The 27,666-nt window shown below is 40.1% G+C and overlaps 1 protein-coding gene across 1 annotated transcript in view; it reads left to right on the top strand.

Moving 5' to 3' along the window:
- WDFY4 (WDFY family member 4) overlaps window positions 1-27,666 on the top strand; it is a 298,615-nt gene that overhangs the window by 169,798 nt on the left and 101,151 nt on the right. The window contains exons 40-43 of the mRNA XM_025396309.1: window positions 13,742-13,819; window positions 19,603-19,809; window positions 21,192-21,237; window positions 23,122-23,288. Of these exons, the coding sequence (XP_025252094.1) occupies window positions 13,742-13,819; window positions 19,603-19,809; window positions 21,192-21,237; window positions 23,122-23,288 (498 nt within the window). The remainder of the gene's footprint in view (window positions 1-13,741; window positions 13,820-19,602; window positions 19,810-21,191; window positions 21,238-23,121; window positions 23,289-27,666) is intronic.

Here is a 27,666-nt window from a genome sequence, read left to right as displayed (position 1 = left end):
GCATAACTCCTTTGTCAGTCGTAAAGTGCCCTGTGCATGTTAGTTAATTGAAAGTAATGTTGAGAGAACAGACCAAGGGATGATACATATTTGGGTTATCAATACTCTTAGATAATCCACTGATATGCTCATGGTGCGTTCCCTGTCCCATTCTGCCAAGCATCCACTACTCTGTTTAAGAGCTGCTCAGCTCTCAGGAGAAGCAGTCATTTTGCCTCCTACTCCACTCTGGAAACAGAAGCCATGAGGTGTGAACTGCCTCACTCTCCGTGCACCAGCTACAACCTTATCCCCATCTGTAGCCATCTTCAAGCCCTCCCTACAAGCTCCTGGCCTGAACAGCCTCTCCCCTCCCCATCACTCAACTCAGCCACTGCATGGGCTGTGTGTCCCATCCTTTTATTCAAAGGGAGTAGCTTTGAACCCTGGAATGGAGAATCTGAGCCAGAGTATAACCAATTCTGGACTGCAGTTATTGTAGACAAGGTATTTATTTGAAGTGTGAAGATGTTTATTACCGAACTCATAGAACATTTTCTTTAAGTGCTAATTTTAATTTTGAGGAGACAATCTAAGTCTTTTGTTTGTTTGTTTCTTTAGACAAGGTCTGGCTTTGTCAGGCTGGAGTACGGTGGTACAGTCCGGCTCACTGCAACTCTACCTCCGGGGTTCAAGCCACCCTCCCACCTCAGTCTCCTGAGTAGCTGGGACCACAGGTGCACAGCACCATGCCCAGCTAATTTTTGTATCTTTTGTAGAGACAGGGCTTTGCCTTTTTGCCCAGGCTGGTCTTGAACTCGTGAGCTCCAGCGATCCACCCACCTCAGCCTCCCAAAGTGCTGGGATTACAGGCTTGAGCCACTGCACGTAGCCCTAAGTAATTTTTTTCAACTGACCTTATTAATGACTTCAATATTTTATACCCCAACAGTCTCGCTAGGAGATCATTTGCAGTTTACAAAATATTTTCATTCTACTGTCTCATCCTAGCTTCATAACATCTCTGCACAATAGACAAGAGAGGTCCTAGTAACCTCATTTTATTGATGATAAATAAAGTTTCAGAAAGATTAAGTGACCTCCCCTGTAATGTGACTACTAAGAACCAAAAACTAAGGTGTCTGGACTTCTGTGCTTTCTACCTCCCATACTGTTATTCTGTAGTGCTCAGAACATGAAGGTTTTTTCATGTTATCACACTCAAGTTGGCCTGACTGAACTTCCTTACCTCGAGCCCACTTAACCCGCGGGTGTCATCATGGCAAGGCCTATCCCTCTGCTGCAAGGCAGTCCATTTATTTGAAGGCAGCTGCTTTGTGTCCAAGGTCCCCTAAGCGTTCTATATTTCTGCTGCATGTCTCCAAAGTACCATAATAGAAAAAAGTCTGGGTTTTTGCCTTAAATGTAGAATTAGTCAAACTTTTCAGCATTTTATGTCACTTGTAATGCTCATAATGATTGTTTTACTTTTAAATGTGTATAAACAATGTAACAGCAATATTGAAAAGAAATTGCAAACAAAAAAAAAAATGAAAGAAAAGAAAAAGAATGAAATCACCCTATTTCCTTTATTCCAAAACAGTAACTGGGGTTTTAGAATTATATTGTGTTTATATTTTTTAGTGTTTGCCAATAAACATTTTTTAATTTTATTGGAGGATAATATACATAGGGAAAAAGCAGAACATAAATATACAGATTTAAGAATTTTGACAAAGCGAACATGTAATCACCATTAATGATACCCCAGTAGCATCCCTGATTCCATGCGACCTTCTTCCCCCAAAGTAGTCCCTCTTTTAGTATCTAATATCATAAATTAGTTTTCCATATTTTAAATTTTATATAAATGAAATAAAATAGTATATACTCGTTAGTCTGGCTTATTTCGCTGCAAATTATGTTTGTAGGATTTAGCCACAGTAGTGGTGCATTCATTTTCACAGTGGTAGGGCAACAGTTCTCAAACTTTTTGGTCTCAAGACCCATTCACTTTCTTAAAAATTATTTAAGGACTCCAAAGAGCTTTGGCTTATGTATATTTTATCTACTGATATTTACTATATTATAAATTAGAACAATTTTTTAAATGATGCATGTGTTAATTTATTTTAAAATAATAATAGAAATAATAGATCCATTATGTGTAAACGTAACATTTTGAATGAGTACAGTAGTCCTCTCTTATTCACAGTTTTGTTTTCTGCAGTTTCAGTTATCCATGGTTAACCGTGGTCCAAAAATATTAAGTAGAAAATCTCAGAAATAACTTGTAATGTTAAATCACTTTTGTTACAGTATATTATTATAATTACTCCATTCATTATTAATTATTGTTACTAATCTCTTTCTGTGCCTAATTTATAGATTAAACTTTATCATAGGTATGTACATATAGAAAAACAGTATATATAGGTTTCGGTACTATCTGTGGTTTCAGGCATTCTTGAAACATCTTGGAACATGTGCCCTGAAGGTAAGGGGAGACTATTGTAACTATATTTTCAAAACAAAAACTGTAAGAAAAGTGGTACTGTTTTATATTTTTGAAAATCTTTTTAGTACCAGTAGGACTTAGTGAAAAATTGTCGAATTCTAATATCTGTTTCTTTATTCAATCTGTTGTAGCATGTTTTGAAGTAGATGAAGAATATCTGGCTTCCCACAGATATGCAGTTTTTTTTTTTTTTTTGCAAGATAGCCACTGTATTTTAATACAACAGAATATGAGAAGTTGGTTGATATTGTTTCAGATTCCACATCTCAACTTACCCAACTAACCAGATACTACCTGTCAGATTGATAAGAGTATTCGAGAAAAATATCCACACTTATCTGAAAAGACTATTAAAATACTCCTCTCTTTTTCAACTACATATCTATTTGAGGCTCAATTTTCTTCTGATTCTTTTTTTTCATCTTTTTAAAATTATACTTTAAGTTCTGGGGTACATGTGCAGTATGTGTAGGTTTGTTACATAGGTATACACGTGCCATGGTGGTTTAAGGAAATTATATTCTTCTTTGATACTATACCAAAACTCAACAAGTTGTAATTTATTAAAGGACACTTGAACTCTATCAGTAAAATTTTTGTAGTCTGTTACATTCAAATGTGTTGATCTATCTTGTACTTTGAGTGAATATTTTAACCCATACATTATTTCGTAACATGCATTAGAACATACAGGTAGTATATGTGGAAAATATTGGTTCCCTGACTTATGTAGATCTCCCAATTGTTGACACATTTTATTATGCAATATGGAAAAGTTATGCTGAAGTTAACACCAGAAAAATTTTTAGCTACTGGGACACTGTCAAGCTCACAGAGGCACACAGATACAAATTTTTCAAAATTCTAGTATTTGCTCGATTTTTCTAAAATTTGCTCAAATTTTATCTTTGGTAGTAAATACTGTCAGTTGTTTCATTTGAGATGACAGGTTTACTTTGTTCGCTTTCAAGAAAATAGCTGCCAAATACTCATGCCAATAACTGTAATTTTGTCTCCCAGTCATTCGTTCAGATAGAAATGATGTTCTCTGAGAGAAGCAGCTAGTTCGGCTCACAGAACTAACAATTATGCACGTACTTTTCCTTGAGACAACCATGACGGTTTTTTTTTTTTTTGGTATTCAGAAATGCTTTATGCAGACTTCCCATTTTATCACACAAACTATTAAAAGAAGTGTATTCAGGGTTGAGGTTTAATAAAATTAACAATTTGTACTGCTTCATCAAAGACGTTCTTAAATGAAAATAACTTTTATTTTTTTCCTCCTATAAGCTCTTGGTGGTGGGGAACACACATGGTGATTTTTATACAGTTGGTGCCAATGTCTTGATTTGTGCCAAGGCATTAGTTTTATTTACTATTGCTTTGGGGCCATCAATGCAATTTCAACGCAAGGGAAAAAAGGCAAAAATATCATAGTATTTTGAAAGTAGTTTTGACTTCACAGGGCCTCTGAAAAGGTCTCAGGAATCCCTAGAAATTTATTGACCACATTTTGAGAAACATTAGCATGTTCAATATAGAAATATAAGTTATTTAGCCAGTCTATTATAAAAAGGTATTAATATTAAAGTCTCTATATCCATCTAGATGGGTGACATGGATGGAACAAAATGTACTAAGGTCTTTATACCTTCTTCAGTAAAATGTCTGCTCACATCTTTTGTACATTTTCTGATGGTATTTTTTCTTTTTTACTTGTTTTTTGTTTGTTTGTTTGTTTTTGGTTTTTTTTTTTGCTCTTGTTGCCCAGGCTGAAGTGCAACAGTACAGTCTTGGCTCACTGCAACCTCCGCTGCCAGGTACAAGCGATTCTCCTGCCTCAGCCTCCCGAGTAGCTGGGATTACTGGCACCTGCCACCACACCCGGCTAATTTTTTTGTATTTTTAATAGAGACGAGGTTTCACCATGTTGGCCAGGCTGGTCTCGAACTACTGACCTCAGGTGATCCACCCGCCTCAGCCTCCCAAAGTGCTGAGATTATAGGTGTGAGCCACCGCGCCCAGCCTACTTGTTGAATTTTAAGAGTTCTTCATATATTTTAGATGTTAATCCTTTGATGGATATGTGTCTTACAAATATTTTCTCCCAGAGTGTAGATTGTTATAGCGTTCTGTTCGCATGGTTTTGCACAGCAAAATTTTAATATTGATGTCCAATTCATTAATTTTTCTTTTTACGAATGGCAATCTTAATACAAAATCTAAGAACTCTTTGCTTATCCCTAGATGTGAAAGATTTTCTCCTAAAATATGTATAGTTTTATGTTTTTCATTAAATCGTGGTCCATTTTGAATTAAATTTTGTATAAGGTATGAGACTTAGGTTCATTGTTTGGGCAATGGACATCTAATTGCTCCAACACCATTTGCTGAAAAGCTATCTGTTGAATAGCTTTTGCAACTTTGTCAAAAATTAATTGGGCATTCATCTGTGGATTATTTCTGGATTCTCTCTTCTGTTCCAGTGATCTATGTGTCTGTTCCTCTCTCAGTACCACACATTCTCAATTGCTGTAACTATGAGTATAATAAGTCTTGAAATCAGGTGGAATGATTCCTCTCATTTTACTCTTAGTTTTCAAAGTTATTTTAACTCTCTTAGTCCATTTTCCAATTCATACCAGTTTTAGAAATAATCTTGTCTGTATCCAGAAAAAGCTTTGCTGGTATTTTAATAAGAATTTTATTAAACATGCTTAGCAATTTGAGAAGAAATGACGTATTTGTAGGTTGAGTCTTCCAATTCCTGAACATGATATGTTTTTCCCTTTATTCAGATCTTCTTTTATTTCTTTCATCTGCATTTCATAGTTTTTGACATATGTATCCTATAAGTGTTTTATTAGATTTACACTTGTTTTTCATTATTTTTGAGAAATTGACAATGATATTGTTTTTTATTTCAGCATCCATGTGTTCATTGCTAATATTTTGAAATACATTTATTATGTATATGTTGATCTTATATCCTGTGACTGCATTTTTTTTTTTTTGTAAATACCTTGTGTATTTACCTTACTGGATTTTGTTTTGTTTTGCTTTGTTGTAAATACCTTAGGAATTCAACAGAATCAGGAAAGCTACAAATAGGGACAGTTTTATTTCTTTCTTTTCAATCTGTATGGCTTTTACTTGTTTTCTTGCCTTATTGCACTGAATAGAACTTCTAGCACTATATTGAATAAAAGCAGTGAAAGTAGGCATCTTTACTTTATTCCAGTTTTGGAGGAAAAGTATTCATTATTTATCACTAAAGAAGATGTTAGCTGTAGAGTTTTTGTAGATGCCCTTTATTAATTTAAAAACATTTATACCTATTCCTAGTTTACTGAGTTTTATCATGAATAGGTGTTAAATTTTGTCAAATGTTATCCTATATCACTTGATATGACCATGTGATTTTCTTCTTTCACCTGCTAAAATGGTGAATTAGATTGATGGATTACTTTTTGGATATTTGTCAGATTTGCATTCCTGGAATAAATCCCACTTGGCCATCGTTTATTAGTGTTTTGGGGTATTCTTGAATTCTGCTTGCTAATATGAGAAATGTTGCACCTATTCGTGAAAAAATAGTTTTCTCTTTTTTCATACTGTTTGTCTGGTTTTGTTATCAGACTATTGCTAGCCTCATAAAAATAATTGGAAAATATCATCTCCTCTATTTTCTAGATGATATTTCATAAATTCGATTTTAATTCTGTCTTAAATTTTTAATAAAATCCTCAAGTGAAAATATGTGGATCTGGCAATTTATTTTTGGAGACTTTAAAAATTATGAATTCAGTTTTTATAGCAGCTATAAGGCTATGCCAGTGATCTATCATATATTGGATGAATCATGGTAGTTTGTGTTTGGCAAAGAATTTATCCGTTTCATCTAAATTGTCACACTGATGTGTGTACAGTTCATGGTATTACCTTAATTTTTATGCCTGCCAGGTCGGTAGCAATAGCCCCTGTTTCATTTTTTAGAATTGCAGTTTGTGTCATTTCTTTTTTCATCTATGTTAGTGTTTCTAAAGATTTGTAAATTTTATCTCTTCAAAGTGCAGGTTTTTGTTCCAATCATTTTTCTGTTTTTAATTTCATTGATTTCTGCTCTTTATTATGACCTTCCTTCTGCTTGCTTTGGGTTTATTTTTCACTTTTTTCTAGTTCCTTGAGGAGGAATTTAGAGTATTTATTTGAGAATTTGTCTTATCAGCTCAGGCTGGTACAAGTTACTACAAGTTACAAGTTACTACCCACAGGCTGGCTTATTTCTGACAGTTCTACAGGCTGGGAAGTCCAAGAGCTAGGTGCCGGCTAATTTTCTCCCTGTTGAAGGCTCCCTTCCTGGCTTACTGAAGGCTGCCTTCTTGCTGTATCCTCACATGGTGGAGAGAGAAAGCTCTGGTGTCTTTTTCTTTTCTTATGAGGACACTAATACCGTCATGGGGGTCTACCCCATGGCAGCATCAAACCTAATCACTTCCCAAATGCCCCACCTCTTAATACCATTATGTTGGGAGTTAGGACTTCAACATATGAATTTAGGGGGAACAGAAACATTCAGTTTATAGGATAATTTTACTCTTTTCTAATTATGCATTTTTGCCATGTATTTTCCTCTCAATAGTGATTTAGCTACATAATATACATTTTGATATTTTCTATTTTCAATTTCATTAAATGTAACGTTTTTTTAAAAAATTTATTTTGAGACTTCTTTTTTGACACAGATTATTTTAAAGTCTATTGTTAGTTCCAAAGAGTTTGAGGATTTCTTGTTATCCTTTTGTTACTAATTTCTAGTTTTATTCAATTATGTGTAGAGGGCACATCCTGCATGTTTTTATTTATTTTAATTTTTTGGATTTTTTTATAGTCCAAGATGTTTTGTGTATGTTTTGTGAGCAATTGAGAAGAATGTGTGTTGTCTTGTTGTTAGGTGAAGTTGTCTACCAAGGTGGGTTACTTGAACATTTTTTGGAATTAAATTTTGATTTATTTATTGTGTTTTGAGTTATCTCTCTGTGTAGCTTTTTTAGTTGTTGCTCTAGGTATTACTCTCCATTTATAATGTAATAGTCTTATAGTCTTAAATATTTTCTCTACACTCATTTAAAATCACACAGTGTTATAAAATCAGACAGTGTTATAATTTTTGTTTTAACCATCACTAATAATTTAAAAGTCTCAAGAGGAAAAGGATATGTATTGTATCTACCATATTTCTGTTGCTTGCTCTATTCCTTTTTTCTTCCTAGTGTTTCACGATTCCTTCTTTTACCATTTATCTTCTGTTTAAATAGCTTCCTTTAACTATTTTTACAGGGTAGCTTTGGTGGTGACAAATTCTCTTAATTTTCCTTTATCTTAGAATGTGTTAATTTACCCTTTAATTCAAAGGGATATTTTTGCTGGATATAGGATACTGTGTTGACAGTTCTTTATTTTCAGCACTTGAGAAATACTGTGCCACTTCCTTTTGGCGTCCATGGCTTCTGATGAAAAAAATCACTGTTACTTAAATATTTTCCCCTCTAGGTAAGGTGTTGTTTCTCTCTTCCTGGGTTTAAGATTTTTTGTGTGTGTGTTAGTTTTCAGAAGTCTGACTATAATATGTCTTGACATGGATTTCTATGGGTCTGTCTTGTTTGGAATTTGCTTAGCTTCTGAAGCCTGTAGGTTTATATCTTTTGCCATTTGGGGGATTTTTTCAGCCATTATTTTTTTTAGTAAGTTTTAGGCACCACCCACTTTATCCATTCTTTTTGGGATTCTGATGACACAAAGATTAAATCTTTTGTTATAGTCCTATAGGTTGCTAAGACTTTGTTCATTTTTTCCATTCTACTTTCTCATTGTTGTTCAGAATAGCTACTTGCTATTGTTCTATTGTCCAGTTCACTGATTCTTCCCTTTGTCCCTTGAATTCTACTGTTTTACACTGGGTTCTCTTTATATCTTCTATTTATCTGATGAGATGTTCTATTTATTAACAGAGGCTCCCTAATTTTTTAAAAATTGTTTCTGAATGTTTTAAATTTGTAGTTGTTAAGCATTTTTACGATGGCTGCTTTAAAATCTTTGTCAAATATTTCTAACATTTCTGTTATCTCACTGTACACATCTGTTGATTGTCTTCCTTTATTCAGTTTGAGGTTTTCCTTGTTCTTGATGTGAGTCTATGTTATGAGACTCTGGATTTTATTTTTCCTTAAATATTTTTTATTAAGCAGATTTATTTATATATAATTCATATAACATACAATTCACCTATTTCAAGTAAATAATTAAATGGTTTATAGCAGGGATCACCAACCCCCAGGCCATGGACCAGTATCCGAGCCCTGGCTCCTGTCAGATCAGTGGTGGCATTAGATTCTCATAGGAGCACAAAGCCTATTGTGAACTGCACATGCCCGGGATTTAGGTTGTGTTCTCCTTATGAGAATCTAATGCCTGATGATCTGTTACTGTCTCCCATCACCCTCAGATGGGACCATATAGTTACAGGGAAACAGCTCAAGGCTACCACTGATTCTATGTTATTGTGAGTTGTATAATTATTTCATTATATGTTACAGTGTAATAATAATAGAAATAAAGTGCACAATAAATGTAATGCACTTGAATCATCCTGAAACCATCCTCCTCCAACCCCTCACCTCTGGTTCATAGAAAAATTGTCTTCCACAAAACCAGTCCCTGGTGCCAAAAAAGTTGAGAACTGCTGGTTTATAGTATATTCCCAAATATGTGCCACCATCACTGTAATCAATTTTATAACATTTTATAACCTCAGAAAGCTACTCCATACTCTTTAGCTATCACTCTTCTATCCCCTATCCCTCTAGTCCTAAGCAATCACTAATATCCTTTCTCTATTAACATTTCATAGAAATGGAATCATATAATATTTGGGCTTTTGAAATTAGCTTCTTTCACTTAGGATGTTGTTTTTAAGACTCATGCATGTTATAGCATGTGTCAATACATCATTCTTTTTTATGACTAAATAATACGCCATCATGTAAACAGATCATATTTTGTTTATTTGTTCATCAGTTGGTGGATGTTTAGGTTATTTCCAACTTTTAGATATTATGAATAATATTGCTATAAACATTCATGTATAAGTTTGCAGTTGGATGCAATTTTTATCTTGGGTATATACCTGAGAATGGAATTGCTGAGTCAATGGCAGCGCTTTATTTAATCATTTGAATAACTTTCAGAATATTTTCCAAAGTTCTACACCATTTTACATTCCTAGCAACAGTGTATGAGAGTTTCAATATACCCATATTCTCAATAAAACTTGTTATTATCTAAAGTTTTGATTCTAACCTTCTTACTTGGTTGACTCTCTCATTGGTCTCATTGTGAGTTTTATTTTGCATTTCTCTGATGACAAATGGCACTAAGCACCTTTTCACCTGCTTATTAGTCATTTGAATATCTTTCTTGAAGAGCAGTCTTTTTGGATCTAGTGTCCATTTTTAAAATGGGTTATTTTTCTTTTTATTATTGATTTCTAAGTATTTTTTATATATTCTAGATAGGAGTCCCTTATCAGAGGTGTAATTTATGAATATTTTCTTTCATTCTGTGCATCTTCTTTTTACTTTCATAATAGTGTCTTTTGAAGCACAAATTTTTACTTTTGGTGAAGTCCAATTTATCCTTTTTATATTAGCCTGTTTTCATACCGCTAAAAAGAACTGCCCAAGACTGAGTAATTTATAAAGAAAAGAGGTTTAATTGACTCACAATTCAGCATGGCTAGGGAGGCCTCAGGAAACTTACAATCATGGCAGAAGGCAAAAAGGAACCAAGGCACCTTCTTTACAAGGTGGCGGGAAGAAGTGCTGAGCGAAGTGGGGAAGAGCTCCTTATAAACCTTCAGATCTCATTAGAACTCACTCACTATCACAAGAACAGCATGGGGGAAACCACTCCATGATTTGGTTGCCTCCGCCTGGTTTCCCCCTTGACACGTGGAAATTATGGGGATTTGGGGGATTATAATTCAAGATGAGATTTAAGTGGGCACACAAAACCTAACCATATCACTTTTCATTGTTGCTTTTATTTTTGGTGTCAAATCTAAATCTGACAAATGCCAAATCTGAGATCATGCAGATGTAGTTTTAAGTTTTCTTCTAAGAGTCTTATAGTTTTAGCTCTTATATTCAGGTTTTTGTTTCATTTTAAGTTAATTTTTATATGTTATGCAGTAATGGTTTAACTTCATTATTTTGCATATGGCTATTTAGTTTTCCATCACCATTTGTTAAAAAGACTATTTGTTCCCCATTGTATAGTTTTGGCACCTTTGTAAAATAATTAATTGAATATAGACAAATTGTTTTAAGTTTGGACTCTCAATTTTATTCCATTGATCTATATATCTATTCTTATGCCAGTGCTGCACTGCCTTGTTTGCCATTGCTTTACAGTAAGTTTTGAAATCAGGAGCTATAAGTCTTCCTACATTCTTTATGTTGTTAAAGATTGTTTTGGTTTTGGGGGTCTCTTGTAATTTCATATGATCTTGAAGATTGGCTTTTCAATTTTTGCAAAAAACGAGTAGTCATTGGAATTTGATAGGGATTGTTAATTCTGTAGATTATGTTAGGTAGTATTGACATTTTAACAATATGAGGACTTGTTACCATAAACATGGGATATCTTCTATGAATTTAGGTCTTTAAAAATTTCTTTCAGTGATGTTTTATAGGTTTCAGTGTACAAGTTTTTCACTTTGGTTAAATGTATTCCTAGGCATTTTATTCTTTTGATAATGTTATAAGAGGCATCGCTTTCTTAATTTATTTTTTGGATTGTTCATTAGTAGTAGATAGGAACACAGCTGATTTACGTGTTTTGATCTTGTACACTGAAACTTTGCTTAATTCATTTATTAGTTCTAGTAGTTCTTTTATGGATTATTTGGGATTTTCTAAATATGGAATCCTGCCATCTGTGAACAGAGGTGTTTTTCTTTTGTTTCAATTTGGATGCCTTTTATTTCTTTTCCTTGCCTGGTTGTGCTGTCTAGAACCTTCAGTAGATTGCTGTCTAGAAATGTTGAGAGTGGACACCCTTGTCTTGTTCCTGATGTTAAGGAACATTCAGTCCTTCACCACCAATTATAATGTTGTATAATGTTGGCTGGGGACTTTTTGTAGTTACCCTTTATGAGATTGAGAAAATTCTTTCCTCACCCTGGCAGTTGGTTGACATTTTGTCTTGTAATGAAAGGGTTTTAAATTTTTGTCATTTTTTTAAATGTCTGTTGAAATGATGATGTGGTTTCTGTTATTCGATCTCTTATGTGGTGTATTACGTTAATTATTTTCAGTTGTTAAGCCAACTCTGCATTACTAGGCTAAATCTCATTTGGTCATGGTATATAATTTTTTATATGTTGGTGAATTCAGTTTGCTGATATTTTATTGAGGATTTCTACATTCATATTTACATGAGATACTGGTGTGTAGTTCTCTTGTGAAGGCTTTGTCTGTTTTCTGTATCAGGGTAATAACTGGTCCCATAGAATATGTTGGGAAGTATCCGTTCGTCTTCTAATTCTTGGAAGAGTTTTTGAAAACCTACCATTAATTCTTCACTAAGTGGTGGTTAGGATTCAGCAGTGAAGCCATCTGGGCCTGGACTGGGCTTTTCCTTGTGGGTAGGTCTTGTTGTTGTTGTTGTTGTTGTTTTACTAATTCAATTTATTTTCTTGTTATTGACCTATTCCAATTGTCCATTTCTTCTTGAGTAAGTTTTGGCAATTTGTGTCTTTCTAGGAATTTGTTCATCTAATCTAAGCTATTTAATTTATTGGCATACAATTGTTCATAGTATTTTTTTATAATCCTTTTAAAAAATTCAGTAAGGTCAGTAGTAATGTCTCCTCCTTCGTTTCTGATCCAAGTATAACAATTTAAGCCTTTTCTCTTTTTTCTTGGTCAACCTAGCTAAAGACTGCTAATTTTATTGAGCTTTCCAAAGTACCAGATTTTAGTTTCAATTATTTTATTTATTGTTTTTTATATTCTGTAATTCATTACTTTCTGCATTAATATTTATTTTCCCCTTCCTTCTGCTTGCTTTGGATTTAGTTTGCTCTTTTTTTCCCAGTGTCATCAGATGGAAGTTTCAGATATTGATTTAAGGTATTTCTTTTTTTCTTAATATTGGCATTTACAACTATAAGTTTTCCCTTATGCTCTGCTTTAGTTATAGCCTATGTGTTTTGGTATGTTGTGTCTTTATTTTTATTCATCTCAAAAAGTTCCCTTTTGATTTCTTCTTTGACCCATTAGTTATTTAGGAATGTGCTTTTTAATCTACACTTATTTTTGACTTTGCCAAATTTCTTTCTGCTAATTGATTTCAAATTTTGTTCCATTGTGATTAAAAGACATGCTTTATATTATGTCTATCCTTTTAAATTTACTGGTTTGTTTTGTGGCCTCAGCTTCTCAGCCTCTTGAGCTATTTGAAAATTTGCATATATCTCAAGGTCCAAAAATATATAAAAAAGCATAAACGTTGGGCACACCTCAGTGAATTCCTCTTCAGAATCTTGGCTCCTCAAATCTCACCTCTCTTGGTAGCTCTCTGCTGTCTTAAAGCAGATTGTTCAAATCTAGGTCTTTTCAGTCATTCTTAGGAGGAAGGTTGAGCTACTGCAAGCTAGTTCATCATAGATGGAGATGGAAAGCAACCCATAAACACGTATGTGAATGTATTCATATGTGAGTGTGTCAGCATAGGTGACGTCTGTATTTATATGAATCTCATTTGACCAACAAATTCTGTAACCACTATTTCCTCTGTCAATTGGTCAGTATAGAGAAATTCTTATCTAAAATCACAGCTATCACTCACGCTTGTAATCCCAGCACTTTGGGAGGCTGAGGCAGGTGGATCACCTGAGGGCAGGAGTTCAAGACCAGCCTGGCCAACAGGGTGAAACCTGTCTCTACTAAAAATACAAAAATTAGCCAGGCATAATGGCAGGCGCCTGAAATCCCAGCTACTTGGGAGGCTGAGGCAGGAGAATCGCTTGAACCTGTGAGGCAGAGGTTGTAGTGAACCAAGATTATGCCACTGCACTCCATCTTAGGTGACAGAGTGAGACTGTCTCAAAAAATAAAAATAAAATAAAATAAAATCACAACTATCATTAAGCTGTGACTTGTTTTCTCCTTTCTCCAGGATTTTGTGTCATGTATAGAGAACTACAGAAGAAGAGGACAAGAGCTATATGCATCTTTATACAAAGACCATGTGCAGGTAAGAAACCAGACATAGGCTTTCTCTATACAGTAAGCTGGAATCCACCTTGAACCTGAAAAATAATCAGAAGGGGCTTTGGTTTAAGTTCTGGATTGCCCACCAGGCTTGCACCACATTGAGGTTTTGCATTTTATCCTAAATGCAATGGGTTGCCCCTGACAAGGGCAGGCTTGGATACTTAAAGTAGCTATCTAGGCCTGACTGCTGTACAATCTAGGCAAAGAACACTGGCTCTCATGCCAGTCAGAGACTTATTTGAATTCTAAATCTGTCCCTTTCTATGCTGGTGGTCTGAGCCTCTGTGTGCTCATCTCTAAGCTGGAATAAGTCTTCCTACCTGTGAAGATGTAAGAGCAAGTGTGAAGCACCCAGACTGTGGCTGATAGAGAATGGATACTCCATGTGTGGTTATAGAAATAGCTAAGAAGTTTATTTTTATTTAGTGTTACTGTTATTAATGAAAATTTAACATATTGCTAAAAATAGAACACAACATACAGTCTTAAAACCCTGTTGAAATATTATTTACCGAGCAATTTCTTTGTCCCAGAGTCAGTGTGAGGTATAAAAAAAAATGCACAGATTATGATACTCCTGTGTCTTTAAGGTTTTTGAAACTTATAGATGAAACCCAGAGTAAAGAAATGCCCACAAAACATGGTGATGAGCTCAATGATAGGATGTTCTACTATGGGGAAAGTAGCGATGGGGTGTAAGGAGCCATTAGTGTGCCCTGGGTGGGCCGCGGATCAGGAAGGCTTAAACGTGGTGCCCAGTGCCAGGAAACAGAAGAGGCACTAATCATCTGAAGCTGAGTTGCCTTGTCTAACTTCCCCCATAGAAGCCCACAACATGCCCCATTCACAGATGTGCAGCCTGAACCCGAGAAGCACACAGCTTAGCAATGTAGCCTCCCAGGCTCTCCTGAGTGATGGGAGCAACAGCTTATCAGACACGACACTTGTGAGAAAGGAGGTTTGGTGTGTACAGGACGTGATCATGGCTGTGATAGTCAGAGGGATCAGCAGGCATGTCTAGTTTTTCTGAGTGCACAAGCTGGTCTTTCACAGACCCTCTGGTTGGACAAGGGTTTTCTCTGTGGGCATCTACCTCACTCCAACAGTGCTGACTGTGCTGCACAACTGAGTAGGGTGCCTTGCTGGCTTATTTGGGTATCATCTGTGCCTACTGGACAGACCACTGCACATGAATGACTCACCACATGGATTGGCAGGTTTCACTCAGAACTAGCAATATGGCTGATAAATTTAATTGCCACTGAGGCGGAAATAAGATGAATCTTGTAAGATTGCATCCTTTATTGGTGGACATCCTCATCACCACTGCACCATTTTGAGACAGAGGATGTGGTTTATCTAAACTTCCTAATCTACATCTGGTCTAGAGTGCAACCATTTCTGCTTCAATGGTTAGAAGAGTCTGGGAGATACAGTTATGGCCAGGAGAGGTGCCCTGGGGTACTTTGTGAAATTCTGTTGAAATTTGTGAGATTATAGGTTCGTGTGGGAAGGATGGGACTCCCTCAGCAGAGGCTTCAAGCCCAGAATGAAGGGATCTAGCCACCTGAAAGGTTAGCCTGTCTCATCTTCAGCAGCAGGGCCTGACTGGAGTTCAGAAAGGACTTGAATAAATTGTGCAATTTTCCTGTTGATTGAGGTATTTTTCAGAAAATCAGCATTTGGAAGCTAATCCACAAGGATACTTTCCAAGTATTTAAATATTTAAGACAGGTTGTTTTGATATTTGAAAGAATGCAGATATAATAACATCTGCCATAGATAATGGGATGTGGACCATTGCCCTGCTTTTCTAAGGGGTAGTATGCTTTCCCAACAAAGGCCCATTCCACTTCCAGAAAAGTCACATCCAAACTCTGGACAGAGATTAGGCTTAAAAAATCTGCCACGTCCTTTGAGGACAGCTTCTCCCAGGTGCACCCAATGAGGCCCTCCTAAGAAGGGGAGATTCAGGGACCCCTGCCCACAGGGTGGCCAGTAGCACATCATGCCAGACTTTTCTAAACAGGCACTTTACCCACAACTGAGAGGTGACTGGAGATGGCAGCAGCCCCCAGCATAACAAGGCATCATTGCCTAGTGCCCTGGAAGTTAACCCCAGCATCATTATATCCCATTATTATATCAACAGCAAACCTTGCATTTCAAATAGTTAATCAGCCAAATTTTTTTTTGATCCAGAAGTTCTGGCAAAAAGTTGCCTCTACAGTCTGGCCCTCTTCAGATTCCCCTTTGCCTTGTCCACGTTAGTTGCGTTCTCTTCTCTGTGGCCCAGCCTCTCTTGCTCTGTCTGTTACATACTTAGGCCATCCAGTTCTTATGTTGAATCTTCATTATAATTTGCAGAAATGACTTATCCTGCCTACACAGTCTTTACTGGTTGGAGTTCCTTGTGAGATGCCTGACAACCCAGAAATGGCCACTGTCTTCTGTCCCACTTTCTTCTAGGGCCTCCAGTTTCCTTTTCTTGTTTGGTCTCTATCTACTCATTGCATATTTATCACAGCTCTCTCAGATACAAATATTGGAAACTCAACTCAGACTGCCTTAGGCAACAAAAAAAGTTTTGTTTTACTGAAGAATGCAGGGAAACGCAGGCTTCAAGCAGCGCTGGATCAAGTTCTGTGCTCTGCTTCCTCTGTGTGGGCTCCTGAGGCAGCCATTCCCAGCCCTAGGGGGTGGTGCCAGTTGGCCCATCTGATAACCATTCATAACAACTTGGATTAAAGAGACTAGGGTGAAGTGTTCATTTTCGAAGCCCAGCAAACCCCATTGAAGTAGCAGGGACTGAAAGTAGGGAAGTGCTGGGTTTTCAAAGGTTAATCTAAGTGTTGCTACCCAAGGGTTGCTGTGATTTGAAAATCATAACTGGGCAAGTACGGTGGCTCATGCCTGTAATCCCAGTGCTTTGGGATGCTAGGCAGGAGGATTGTTTGATTCCAGGAGTTCAAGGCCAGACTAGGCAACATTGCAAGATCCCATCTCTAAAAAAAAGTAGTTAAAAAGACATTAGCCAAGTATAGTGATACCTTTAGTCCCAGGTACTCAGGATGCTGGGGTGGGAAGATTGCTTCATCCCAGGAGTTGGAGGTTACAGGTTATAGTGAGCTATGACCATGCCACTGCTTTCTAGCCTTCTAGCCTGTGTGACAGAAAAAGATCTTGTCTCTGAAAAAAAAAAAAAAAAAAGAAAAGAAATTGTAGTTGTCCCCCAGCATAACACAATCCCTGCCTGTGAGTCTGTGGGCCTTAAATGTGTCATTTGGCCCACTTGCAGTTTGAATAGAAAGAGGGCCTTACACTATGCAGAAACATGGGCATTTCAGAGCACCTTTGCAGATGTGGAAACTCAGGACTTTTGCTATTTAGTCATCTGACATCCTCTGCCCTGGGTCACATGTAACTTGCTATCATGGACTAAATAATCACATCTCTCTCAGGGATCACACCATTGTCTGACTATAGATATTCAAGACAACATGTGTGCTCTGTGCAGAAGACCCAGGCAGCTGTGCATCTCCAGGTTGCATATGTGGAGACTTGGCATGGATATGTGTTCCTAAAAAACTAAGTTGAATCCAAGGCTGGACAACCCAATAGCTTGGGATTATTCATCCTCCATGATGCTCCGTATGTTACTACAAATGCAAATGTACAAATGTCACCGCAATCTCCAGGAAACTGAAGTATTTCTGCCAAACAAGTGTTCATTCCATGTGACCAAGTCTCTGTAAAAAGCTTTGGATAATCATTCTTTTTCTGGCGGCCTTTTTTCTTTCTTTTTTTTGGGGGGGGGACAGGGAGGGTCTTATTTTGTTGCCCAGGCTGGAGTACAGTCGTGTAGCATAGCCCACGGAAGCCTTGAACTCCTGGGCTCAAGAGATCCCCCTGCCTCAGCCTCCCAAATAGCCGAGAGTACAGTCGTGCACTAACATGCCCAGTTATTTCTTTAATTTTTTGTAGAGACTGGGTCTTGCTATGTTGCCCAGGCTGGCCTTGAACTTCTGACCTCAAGAAATTCTCCCACCTTCGCCTCTGAAAGCGCTGGGATTAGAGGCATGCACTGCAATGTACATCTTGGAGTTTCTTATTAACCAATTGGAGTACTACATAAAATACTAGCACTGTTTGGGATATGAATTCAAGACCTGTAGAGAAACAAAATGATCTTGTTTTGAAATAGGATTAGGTTCATTCACAGTGATAACACTGACTACTTAAGCTGAGTAAGGTACCATATTAAGCTCTTGAAAATATTGTCCCTCTTAATCATTCTAGAAGCCCATGATTATTATTATGGTACTATTATTAACCACAGTTGACTGATGAGGAAGTTGAAGATCCTCCAGATTGAACTGCTGGTGATTCACAGAAACATGATGGATGATCAGGTCCATCAGATGCCAGAAACCACCTGCTGGGCACTATCCCCCACCCCAAAGCCATACTTTAATGGGAATGCCTCCAACAAGTTCTGAGAACAATTCACTCATTTAAAACGGCCAAGATTTGCAAGGCCTACATCTATAAGTCTTCCAGTTTTCTAGAAATGCTAACAGAAACCATGAGCTCATAAAATAATAGCCCCTCAGCAAAGGAATCTAGCTCCCATGCTCAAGGAAGTCTTTGGAATCCAACAGACCAGGTTTAAATCTCTTTTTGGCCACCTGTTAGCTTTGGAGAAGGCACTTCTCCTTTGCAGACTTAGCATCATCATGGGGATGATCAAAAATACTTGTGGTACCACTGGGTAGAGGAAATGAGATAAAGCAGGTGCAGGGCTCAGCCTAACACATGATAATGAGTGTCTTTTCTGTTCATGATGTTATGCTTCTTGTCATTAGCATTTCACCTTTTCATTTTCTGAAAAGATTAAATTTGGGACAAATTCCATAAAATATTTGAATAATTGCAAAAGTGTATCCCGCAAAGTTGACTCTACTGTCCAAACTGAACTGAACTGTTTCTTTAACAGGTGATGTATGTAACTTTAATGTGATCTATAAATGCAGGTTGGCAATATCAATGTTAGAAAGGTTTGAGTCATACTCTAGTAGCAAGTGTGGCAGTCAGAGACCACAGATGCAAACTGTGAGGATCTCACAGCTATTAAATAAGATTGTTTGCATTACTATTAAAGGTTTTAGCTCCTGTTAATATTCTAGAATCTCTGAACATTCTGGAATCTATGATATTAACATGGAAAGGCCCTTAGACATCATTCGGGCCAGGTCTGTCATTTCATTGGAGATTCTGAGATCCAGAGATGGGAGTGACTTGCTCAAATCAACCAATTGTCTTGAGGGCTTCTCATTCTCACTCCATTCCAGTCCAGGCAACTGCAAAAAGAGTACATTCAGCCTCAGTTTTGAGGGGTGGGACTGTAGTGAGATTCATGTCCATTTGGTAAAATAGCTGTCCAGTCCATGCTGATGAGCAGCTACAGGACCTTCCAGACCTGTTGCTTTCTGCCCATCACCAGTAGCCTCATGGCTCTGAAGGCCAAAGGGCGGGCAGCTTTCTCCTCCCCTAACTTGGATTAAGAGATCTTAAAACTGAGCAACTGTTTCCTCCTAGTCCTGGCTGCAGTGGGTACCCTACACATTCTGAGGGTGTAGAGAGAAGGTATCTTTCTCAAACATTCATGGGAGACTTGGCCTATTCGCCCCAGGAGGTTTGGGGCCAGGCCTATAAAGCCCATAAGGCAAATGTATCCAGGGTGACTCTGTTTCTGCTCCCCAGAGGCGAAAATGTGGCAACATCAAGGCAGCCAAAGCCTGGGCCAGGATCCAGGAGCAGCTTTTTGGGGAGCTGGGCTTGTGGAGCCAGGGGGAAGAAACCATGCACTGTTCCCCATGGGAACTCGACTGGAGAGAAGGACCAGCTCGAATGAGGAAACGCATCAAACGCTTGTCTCCGCTGGAGGCCCTGAACTCAGGAAGGCACAAGGTAGGAGTCAGGTGCAGTGAGACAGTGCTGGTTCCGGGTAGGGCCTGATAGGAAAACAGCTCCTGAGCCTCCCCATCACATGTTGTTTATATCAGGCTAAGATAACACATGCAGTTAACTGTAGGAGAGTCCCCAAATTTATTCTCGATGTCATTTAAGAGGAGAGAAGCATTACTAACCCTCCTAGGTACATAGCAGGGACACTGTAAGTACAGCCTGAAAGAATGGATAAATAGTGAGTGTTGAGTGGGTGAGTGGTTCTTACCTATGCTGCGGACACAGCCCTGTGCTGCAATCCACACAAGTCCTGTGGAAACATCTGGATGCCAGTGTTTGGAACGGGCCAGGGAATGACTATTGTCTGCTAGCACAAGTTACTTGTTATTGGGCAGTTGTAACCCGTACTACTATGAGCATTACTTCAAATCCCATAGCAAGTTTTACAATGAAAATCTCACAAACTTGACTGTTTCTGCAATTTTGAGCCAGTGATCCACTCATTCCAAACAACACTGACTTCCCAAGCAACAGAATCTGGGTAGTCCCTGGGAGTTTGCTGTAATGAAGCTTGAACTGTGTCGCCAAACTCCTATTTTGCCTTTTAAAAGACAGGAAGCCAGTTGGATTCATTTGGTAGTAGATACAGAAAATCTGTCAATAGTTTTTCATGTCTTTATTGAATGATCATAATTTAAAATATCCTCAAAGGCAGCCTTCCAAACACCAGAATGCTGGATTTTTTTCTTCTGCATGTATTACAAGTAACAATGTTGAGTTTAGTCTCTGGTCTGTAACCTCAGCATCTTTTACTCATGCTAAAAATCCTTTGTGAAACCTAATGAAAAAAATTATATTTCATTTATTCAGTAGACACTTAAAGTTTCCAAGTATTGTCAATAAACACTTGGTGGTTTGTAGTATTTTCCCTCACTAGATTTTTTAGGAATAAGAAGCAAAAATAAAATAAAATAAAATAAGTAGCCTGCTCACTGTGCTGGTGCCAAAGCCAAGGGCTGGCTATGAAGCCTGGTCTCTGGGGCTGTCCAGCCCTGGAACCTCCCCTGGTCCCCTCTCCAGGGTATCCCACACACAGACATCCAGGATGCTATCTAATCCCATCTTGGCCTCTTCTTTGGTAATTACTGTAAGTCCTACTTAATGGAAGATTGTGGGTTTTTTCCCCTTTGACTCAGGAACATTAATACTTGCATTTTATTGTGGTCCTTTAGGATTTAGTGTTTCTCTCCCTTTGCATCTGAGTCTTGCGTAATTTGAAGGGGTCACATGCATGTGTGTGTTTGTGAATCTGTGGAACTGGGGGCGGGTGAAGCATGTATGTAGTATCCGGGATTTAATTTTTCTTTGTTCCATCCTTATTTCAGGAAAGCCAAGACAAAAATATTTCTCAAACAAATGCTGAAAACCAAGGTATTCAGTTTATCTATTTTTTCCTTTAATAATTAAGCTAATTATTGGTTTTATTTAATATGTTATTAAAGATATTAAATGAATATTTTAGAAGAGGAAAATGCTATTGTAGCCAGCACTGGGACTTATTGTTACTGTGCTTCCAGAAAGAAGACAAGTCGATATTAGCCCTAGACATTTGTTAGGGGAAGCATTTTCTATTAAGGTTGCAACAATAACAATTTTGGGGGAGAAACAGTCTTGTCAATTTGCTATATCAGGGGGATCTTAAAAGTGTTCCCAAACAATTTTTGAGACAGGGTCTTACACTGTCACCTAGGCTGGGGTGCAGTGGCATAATCACAACTCACTGCAGCCTCGACCTCCTGGGCTCACACAATCCTCCTGCCTCAGCCTCCAGAGTAGCTGGGACTGCAGGTACACACCACAATGCCCAGATAATGTTTGTAATTTTTGTAGAGATGGGGTTTTGCCACATTGCCCAGGCTGGTCTCCAACTCCCAAGCTCAAGTGATCCGCCTGCCTTGGCCTCCCAGAGTGCTAGGATTACAGACGTGAGCCAGCACACCTGGCCAATGACTACTTCTTAGTGCTGATCAAACTCGTCTCATTTCCTGACTAATGGATTTGTATTGAGCTTGCTACCTTGCCTGTCTGCAGTAACACAAGCCCAGAAGTGAGGATCTTGGGCTGTGATCCCCAGGTGATTTGGGGTCTTACTGTGGCATAGAGTGTGCAATGACATTGTGATACCTGTTTGCCTCTCGTTTCTCCACCCCAAGCCCTACAACTCTCACATGGAATGATTGCCTGCTTGCTCCACCTCTCAGAGGTGGGGGTTGCAGAGAGTGCAGTGGTGGAAAGCATGAACTGATTTTTTGTCAACGATGGCCATGGGCTGCAGTGTCCTCTCACTCTTGGTATGCGGAGCCCCTGGGCCTCTGTGACTCTGGGCCTCCGTGGTGTTTCCAGTATGCACTCTGAGTAGGGAGCTCAGCCAAAGGAAAAGAAAGGCCCTGTGGTTTTCCACCATGCCTCTCCTGTGCATCTCTCCCTGCATGGGGGAAAGCTGTGAGGGTTTGCGTGAGCAGCAGACACTTTCATTCATCCAGTACAGAAAAGATAATGGAAGTAAATGGACCAAATTGTAAACAGTGGAGCCAAACAGACTAGAGATGAAAAGACTAGACCCTTGTCTCAGAGAGACTTTATTCAGATTCTACCTCTAGTTCTTAGAAGCCATATGATCTTGTACAAAGTAATTTGTACAGCCTGCTTCAGCTTTTCCATTTGTCAAGTGAGGATGAAATATCTCCAGCCTAGATGGGACAACATTTTAAAATGTCATCAGAAGTATCTGGCACAGAGAAAGGGAGCTATTATTATTAGCACTATCTCTGGGTGCATGGGTGAGATTTGTTTTATTTCTTACAGCTTCATGTCCTTTCCAAGATTTTTTTTTTACAATAAAAAGATATTGTTTCTATCATGAGAAAAAATGGCAATATTCAAAGAGTGAATGGAGTGAAATTCAGAGAAAGCAAATCCTGGCTGAGCCTCTAGAGAGTTGCTTTACTGACTAACAAGGGTGAATTTGGAAATGTTGCCCTGTGGCCACTGGAAGTAGCAGAACAGCTAGGCCTGGGCATAGCTGGGCCCTCCAGGATAAGTCAACTGGAAGGTATTTTGACCACACCCCGGGGTGCCCCAGGTGTGTGGTGTCCATTTCCAGAAGCAGCGGAGGGGCACGGTGAGAGATCCACGCTCTTCATTTCAGCCCTGGAGCCTTGCTACTCCTCAGTGATGTAGGCACAAGCTGTGTACCAGCCCTTACCACGTCAGGTAGCCCCTGTCAACACCACGTGTCCCTTTATGCTGCTGCAGATGAACTGACACCGAGGGAGGCTGAGGGCGAGCCTGATGAGGTGGGGGTGGACTGCACCCAGCTGACCTTCTTCCCAGCCTTACACGAAAGTCTGCACTCAGAAGACTTCTTGGAACTGTGTCGGGAAAGACAAATTATTTTACAAGAGCTTCTTGATAAAGAAAAGGTAATATACCCCATTGCAATATCCTTTAAGATTTTTAAGTTGCTTGTTAAGATTGTCAGACAGGAGAAAACCAAGCTTTTGTCTCTTACGTGGAAAATGAGATCTCCATTTGCTATGAAAACTTTCAACAAGATAATCAGTGAGAAAAAGGGATAGATTTCTAAATATGCTGGCCCAGAGAAAGGGTGCAAAGGGAAGTCTATACATCCTGCATCAAAATATTTAAAAGGTATACCTCAAGCTAACAAACTGTTCAATGAAAAATACTCTAACTTCCTACTTTGACCTTCGTAACAACCTGAGAGGCAAGTTTCAAGTTGAGAATTCTTGACCTTCTTGCAGTTCAGCATCTTGGTCCCCTGTGGCCTGACCACCCTGAGAAGTTCCACACCTTGAGGGGTCTTGGGTGCATGTGTTTGGACACCCCAACCTATATGTCCACACTGAAGCCTAGGAGTAAGCATACTGTGGCACCATTAACCTTCAAAAGGGTGGCCCTGGGGTTGAAGTGTACAGGCACAGGAGGCAGGCTGGGGATGAGGTAGCAGAGAAACCCGAGATCCTGGGTGCCTGGACCTGGGTTGGTGGAGCCCCGCTCTTCATGTGCGTGTCCTCTTGGCCTGGCTGGGGAGGCCCCAGAGAAGGACCTTCTTCCCCAAGTCTAAGAATGCAATGGAAGACTAAGCACATGTCTTAGAGTAGAACCGGCCTGAGTTCTAGTCCCAACTTGGCCACATATTAAACCTCATGTCACCTAACCATTGTCAGTCTCAGTTTTGTTATCTTTAATGTGGAGTTCTGGCCACCATCTGATAACATTCTGCTCAGGCTTAAATGGGCCAATGGAAATACAGGGACTAGCTCAGAGCCGGGCATAGGAGAGGTGCTCATCAAAGGTGAGTTCTTTTCTCTTTCTGGGGGTTGGGTGGTTGAAGGCATGGTGGACCCCAGAGTCTCTAGGTGAATCAGTCTTTTCCATAGGAATATAAGTGAAGGAGATACCCACAGAGGCGCAAGCAGGCTGAGACTGGCGGGCCACAGGAGACACACAGAGACAAATGCATGAGAGCTGGAGGCTAGTCTGGCCCCAGGGTGAATGAGAGTGGATCTGAACCAAGACCCGGGGACTGAGGGAGAGCCTGGACCTCCAGGAGTAGGTCCCAAGCTCAGAAAACCTGGGAGAGGTGTCAGCAAATGACTGCTGCAGAACTTTCAGCAAATTGCTTTGCTGCTTTCAGATTTGGGTCACAGTTCAAGCAATGTAGTCCTGTAACAATGCTGTCCTTACACCTGCATAACCAAAGCTTCCAGACACAGAGCATATTTCCAGCTCTGCATCACACCTAGCCATGATGCCTCCTCATGCAGGTTTGCCTACCTGCAGTGCCCTGCGCACTTGATCCCTACAACTGACTCTCTGAAGCTGATCTTGACTGCTCCCTGCTCTGAGACCTGGAGAACTGGCCTCTCCCTTGTTACTGTCTGTGTCACCCCCTGCATCACCTCCTGCCTTGCTGTTGGCACACAGAGTGACCTCAGTGCTTCACCTGTCTGCCTCTGTCACTATGGATCCTCCATACAGGAGGGAACCCTGGTGCCTGACCACAGGCATGCCTGGAGCAGCCAGTAAGTCAACATTGATGAAGGACATGATGAATTCATGTGCATTTTATTTTGATAATGGAAGTATTATATCTCTACTATGTGAAATTTTTATAAATGGATATTAAAATATATAACACACATGTATACATAAGTGTGTATTCATAATATCCAGTTGCTGAGGACTAACAGCAGGTCACAACAGTTGGGATATATCAATATATTAATATGCTCATATAGATAAATGGATATTTAGTAAATACCTTGTCCATTGAAAAAACAGCTAAGACATCAATGCTTTCTTTCCATAAAAGCTTTTCTTTGCTTTATGCCCTTAAATGAGCAGCAGTTCTCAACTGGGGTGAACTTTACCCCACAAGGAACCCTTACCAATGTCTGGAGACATTTTTAATTACCATGGCCAGGGCGAGAGGATGCTCCTGGTGTCTAGTGGACAGAGGCCAGGGCTACTGCCGGGCATTATACGTTGTCTACGGTGGCAAGGCTGAGAACTGTGTCAGAAAGAATCCATAGTAAACAGATATCATGCCCCAGCTACACCTGCCTGCTTTCCTGATCATGTGGTGCCTCCATATTGGTTCTTTTCATTGCTTTGGTAAGAGAACAATGGCAGTACTTTATATTCACTTTCTATCTTTGCCAGAAGAAATTATCATAAACGTAGTGATTTTAACATAACACACATTTACTGTCTCAAAAGTCTGGGCACAACGGGGCTCAGCTGGTTCTCTGCTAGAGCCTCACAGGGCTGCAGCCAAGGCATTTGCATGTCTTTCCGGAGGCTCTGGGAAGGCATCCTTTCCAAGCTCGTTCCAGTGCTGGCAGAATCCATGTTCCCGCTTCTGTAGGTCCGAGCTCCTGTTCCCTGCCTGCTGGTTGCCGGGGTGCATCTGTTTCTCAGGGTGCCCAACTCCCTTGCTCTGTGGCCCTTCCTTCTTTCATTTCCTGCAACGGGTGGTATCCTTCTCACCCTTCATATCCTTATTGCCTCCTCTGCCTCCCACTCCCCCCACATCACCTTTCTGACCAACTCTGCTGCTGCTGCCTAGGGCACAGGGGATGGCACTAACTCACAGATAATCCAGGATCACATCCTTGTTTTAAGGTCAGCTGATTCGTAACCTTGATTTTATCTGCAAAGTCCCTTCAGAGCAGTGTGGGTGTTGGTTGGGACAGCCTCCTGGGTACTTCTCTGGAATACAGCCTGCCACTTTGGCACCATTCAGGCTGCTGCCCCCCAGGGCGGGTCCTTGGCCTCCCAGGAGAGCCTCTGCAGGTGGCCTGACTCCCTCAGTCATCCAAGGCTGGCCTGAGAGTTTTCACCCTGGCTAGGCTGAAGTTTGTGGTCAGGGACCCGAGCAAGTCGCAGCCCAGCCTCTTGCAGCCCGCAGGTGCCTTTGACACTTGTCCTGTCTCTGGGAGTCTTGTTTTTGTTGACTGCTCACCAGGTGACATTTTTCTCAGGAGCCTTGCAGGGGAGCGGGAAAGGTCTGAAGCTCCCAGGTGGCTGACTTTCCAGCCTATGAAGCAGGACAGAGCCAGGAAGGTGATCCTCTCCCATCTTCCCCTCCCTGCCTTTTGTTTAAGCTTCAGTCTTCCTTGGCCTTCCCGTGGCTCAGTAGGAAGCTGTCAGAAATGCCACACACTGTTTGCTGAGGCAGTGTGGATCCCCAGGATGTGCAGGCAGGAGCATGTAGAACTCAGCGGGCTGTGGGGAGGGGAGAGAGCAGGAGCTGTCCTGCTTCCACTTAGCACCCGGTGGCCAGTACCTTCAGAAGGGAGGGGCCAACCAGGGGACCTTGTGTGAGTGTCGGCTCCTGGCCCAGAGGACTGGGCAGGGTGACCCTTGCCATTATCTGGGCATCCGTCCTTGCCTGAGTTGTCTCTATGCTTTTTATAGGGCTATGCTTGCTGCCTCTGGCTTCTTGGGGAATTGTGGGAAAAGCTGGCTCCCAAGTTAAGTTTCCCCAGGGTCAGTGAAGCCAAACCACCAGGCACACCTGCTCCTGAGGAAAATGTCACCTGGTGGACAGTCATCACCAGGCACAGAGATGCAGGCCTGGAGAGGTGGGGGCAGGGCAGGGTCCCTGATGAGGGGAGGGTAGAGTCTACAGGCAGGGGTGGGGATACAAACCCTGCCCAGTTCTAATTCTCTTGCCCCCACTTACAGACCTAGTGACTGAATGAGTAAGAGAACCATTCCGCAGCCTCCTTTCCATTATCTTTAGAATGGAGTTCTACTCCTGGTCTCACTAGTTTGTGGCAAAGATCAATGTGGGGCTGTGTCTCTGTCCAAGACTGCACCCTGTGAGGAGGCAGCTCTCAGCCACTGGCATCTGCTGTTACTGCTGCGGCTGTTGCTGTTCCTTTCATAGTCCCACAGGATTTGTTCTCACTCTCCTAGAAGTAAGAAGGGGTGTTGGAAGAACCCCGGTACCTATGGCATGACCCAAGGGCCCTGTCAAGGGAAGGATGAAGGATCCTGTTAAGATTGAGGCTCCTGTGAGGCAAGGAACTATGTGTCTTGGGGAAATGCTGTGGGGAGTTCTTGGATAGATGGGAAACTCTGGGGGTCTCCATGGGTCTGGTTGTCCCACTGAGATGGTGGAGGATGAGACAGAGGGTCAGAGTGAAGCCCATGAGAGGCCTGACTAGCTGGAATGGGGTTCCTGCAGAGTGCCAACACTCAAACCAAATGCAAGGTTTTGGGAGAAAGAGGGAAGTTGCTGGGTTGAGACCTGGACTGATGTGCGGT

Source organism: Theropithecus gelada, chromosome 9 (genome assembly GCF_003255815.1).
Source record: "Theropithecus gelada isolate Dixy chromosome 9, Tgel_1.0, whole genome shotgun sequence".
NCBI lineage: Eukaryota > Metazoa > Chordata > Mammalia > Primates > Cercopithecidae > Theropithecus > Theropithecus gelada.
The sequence above is the reverse complement of the archived record's forward strand: the minus strand, read 5'-3'. Positions and strand labels throughout refer to the sequence as shown.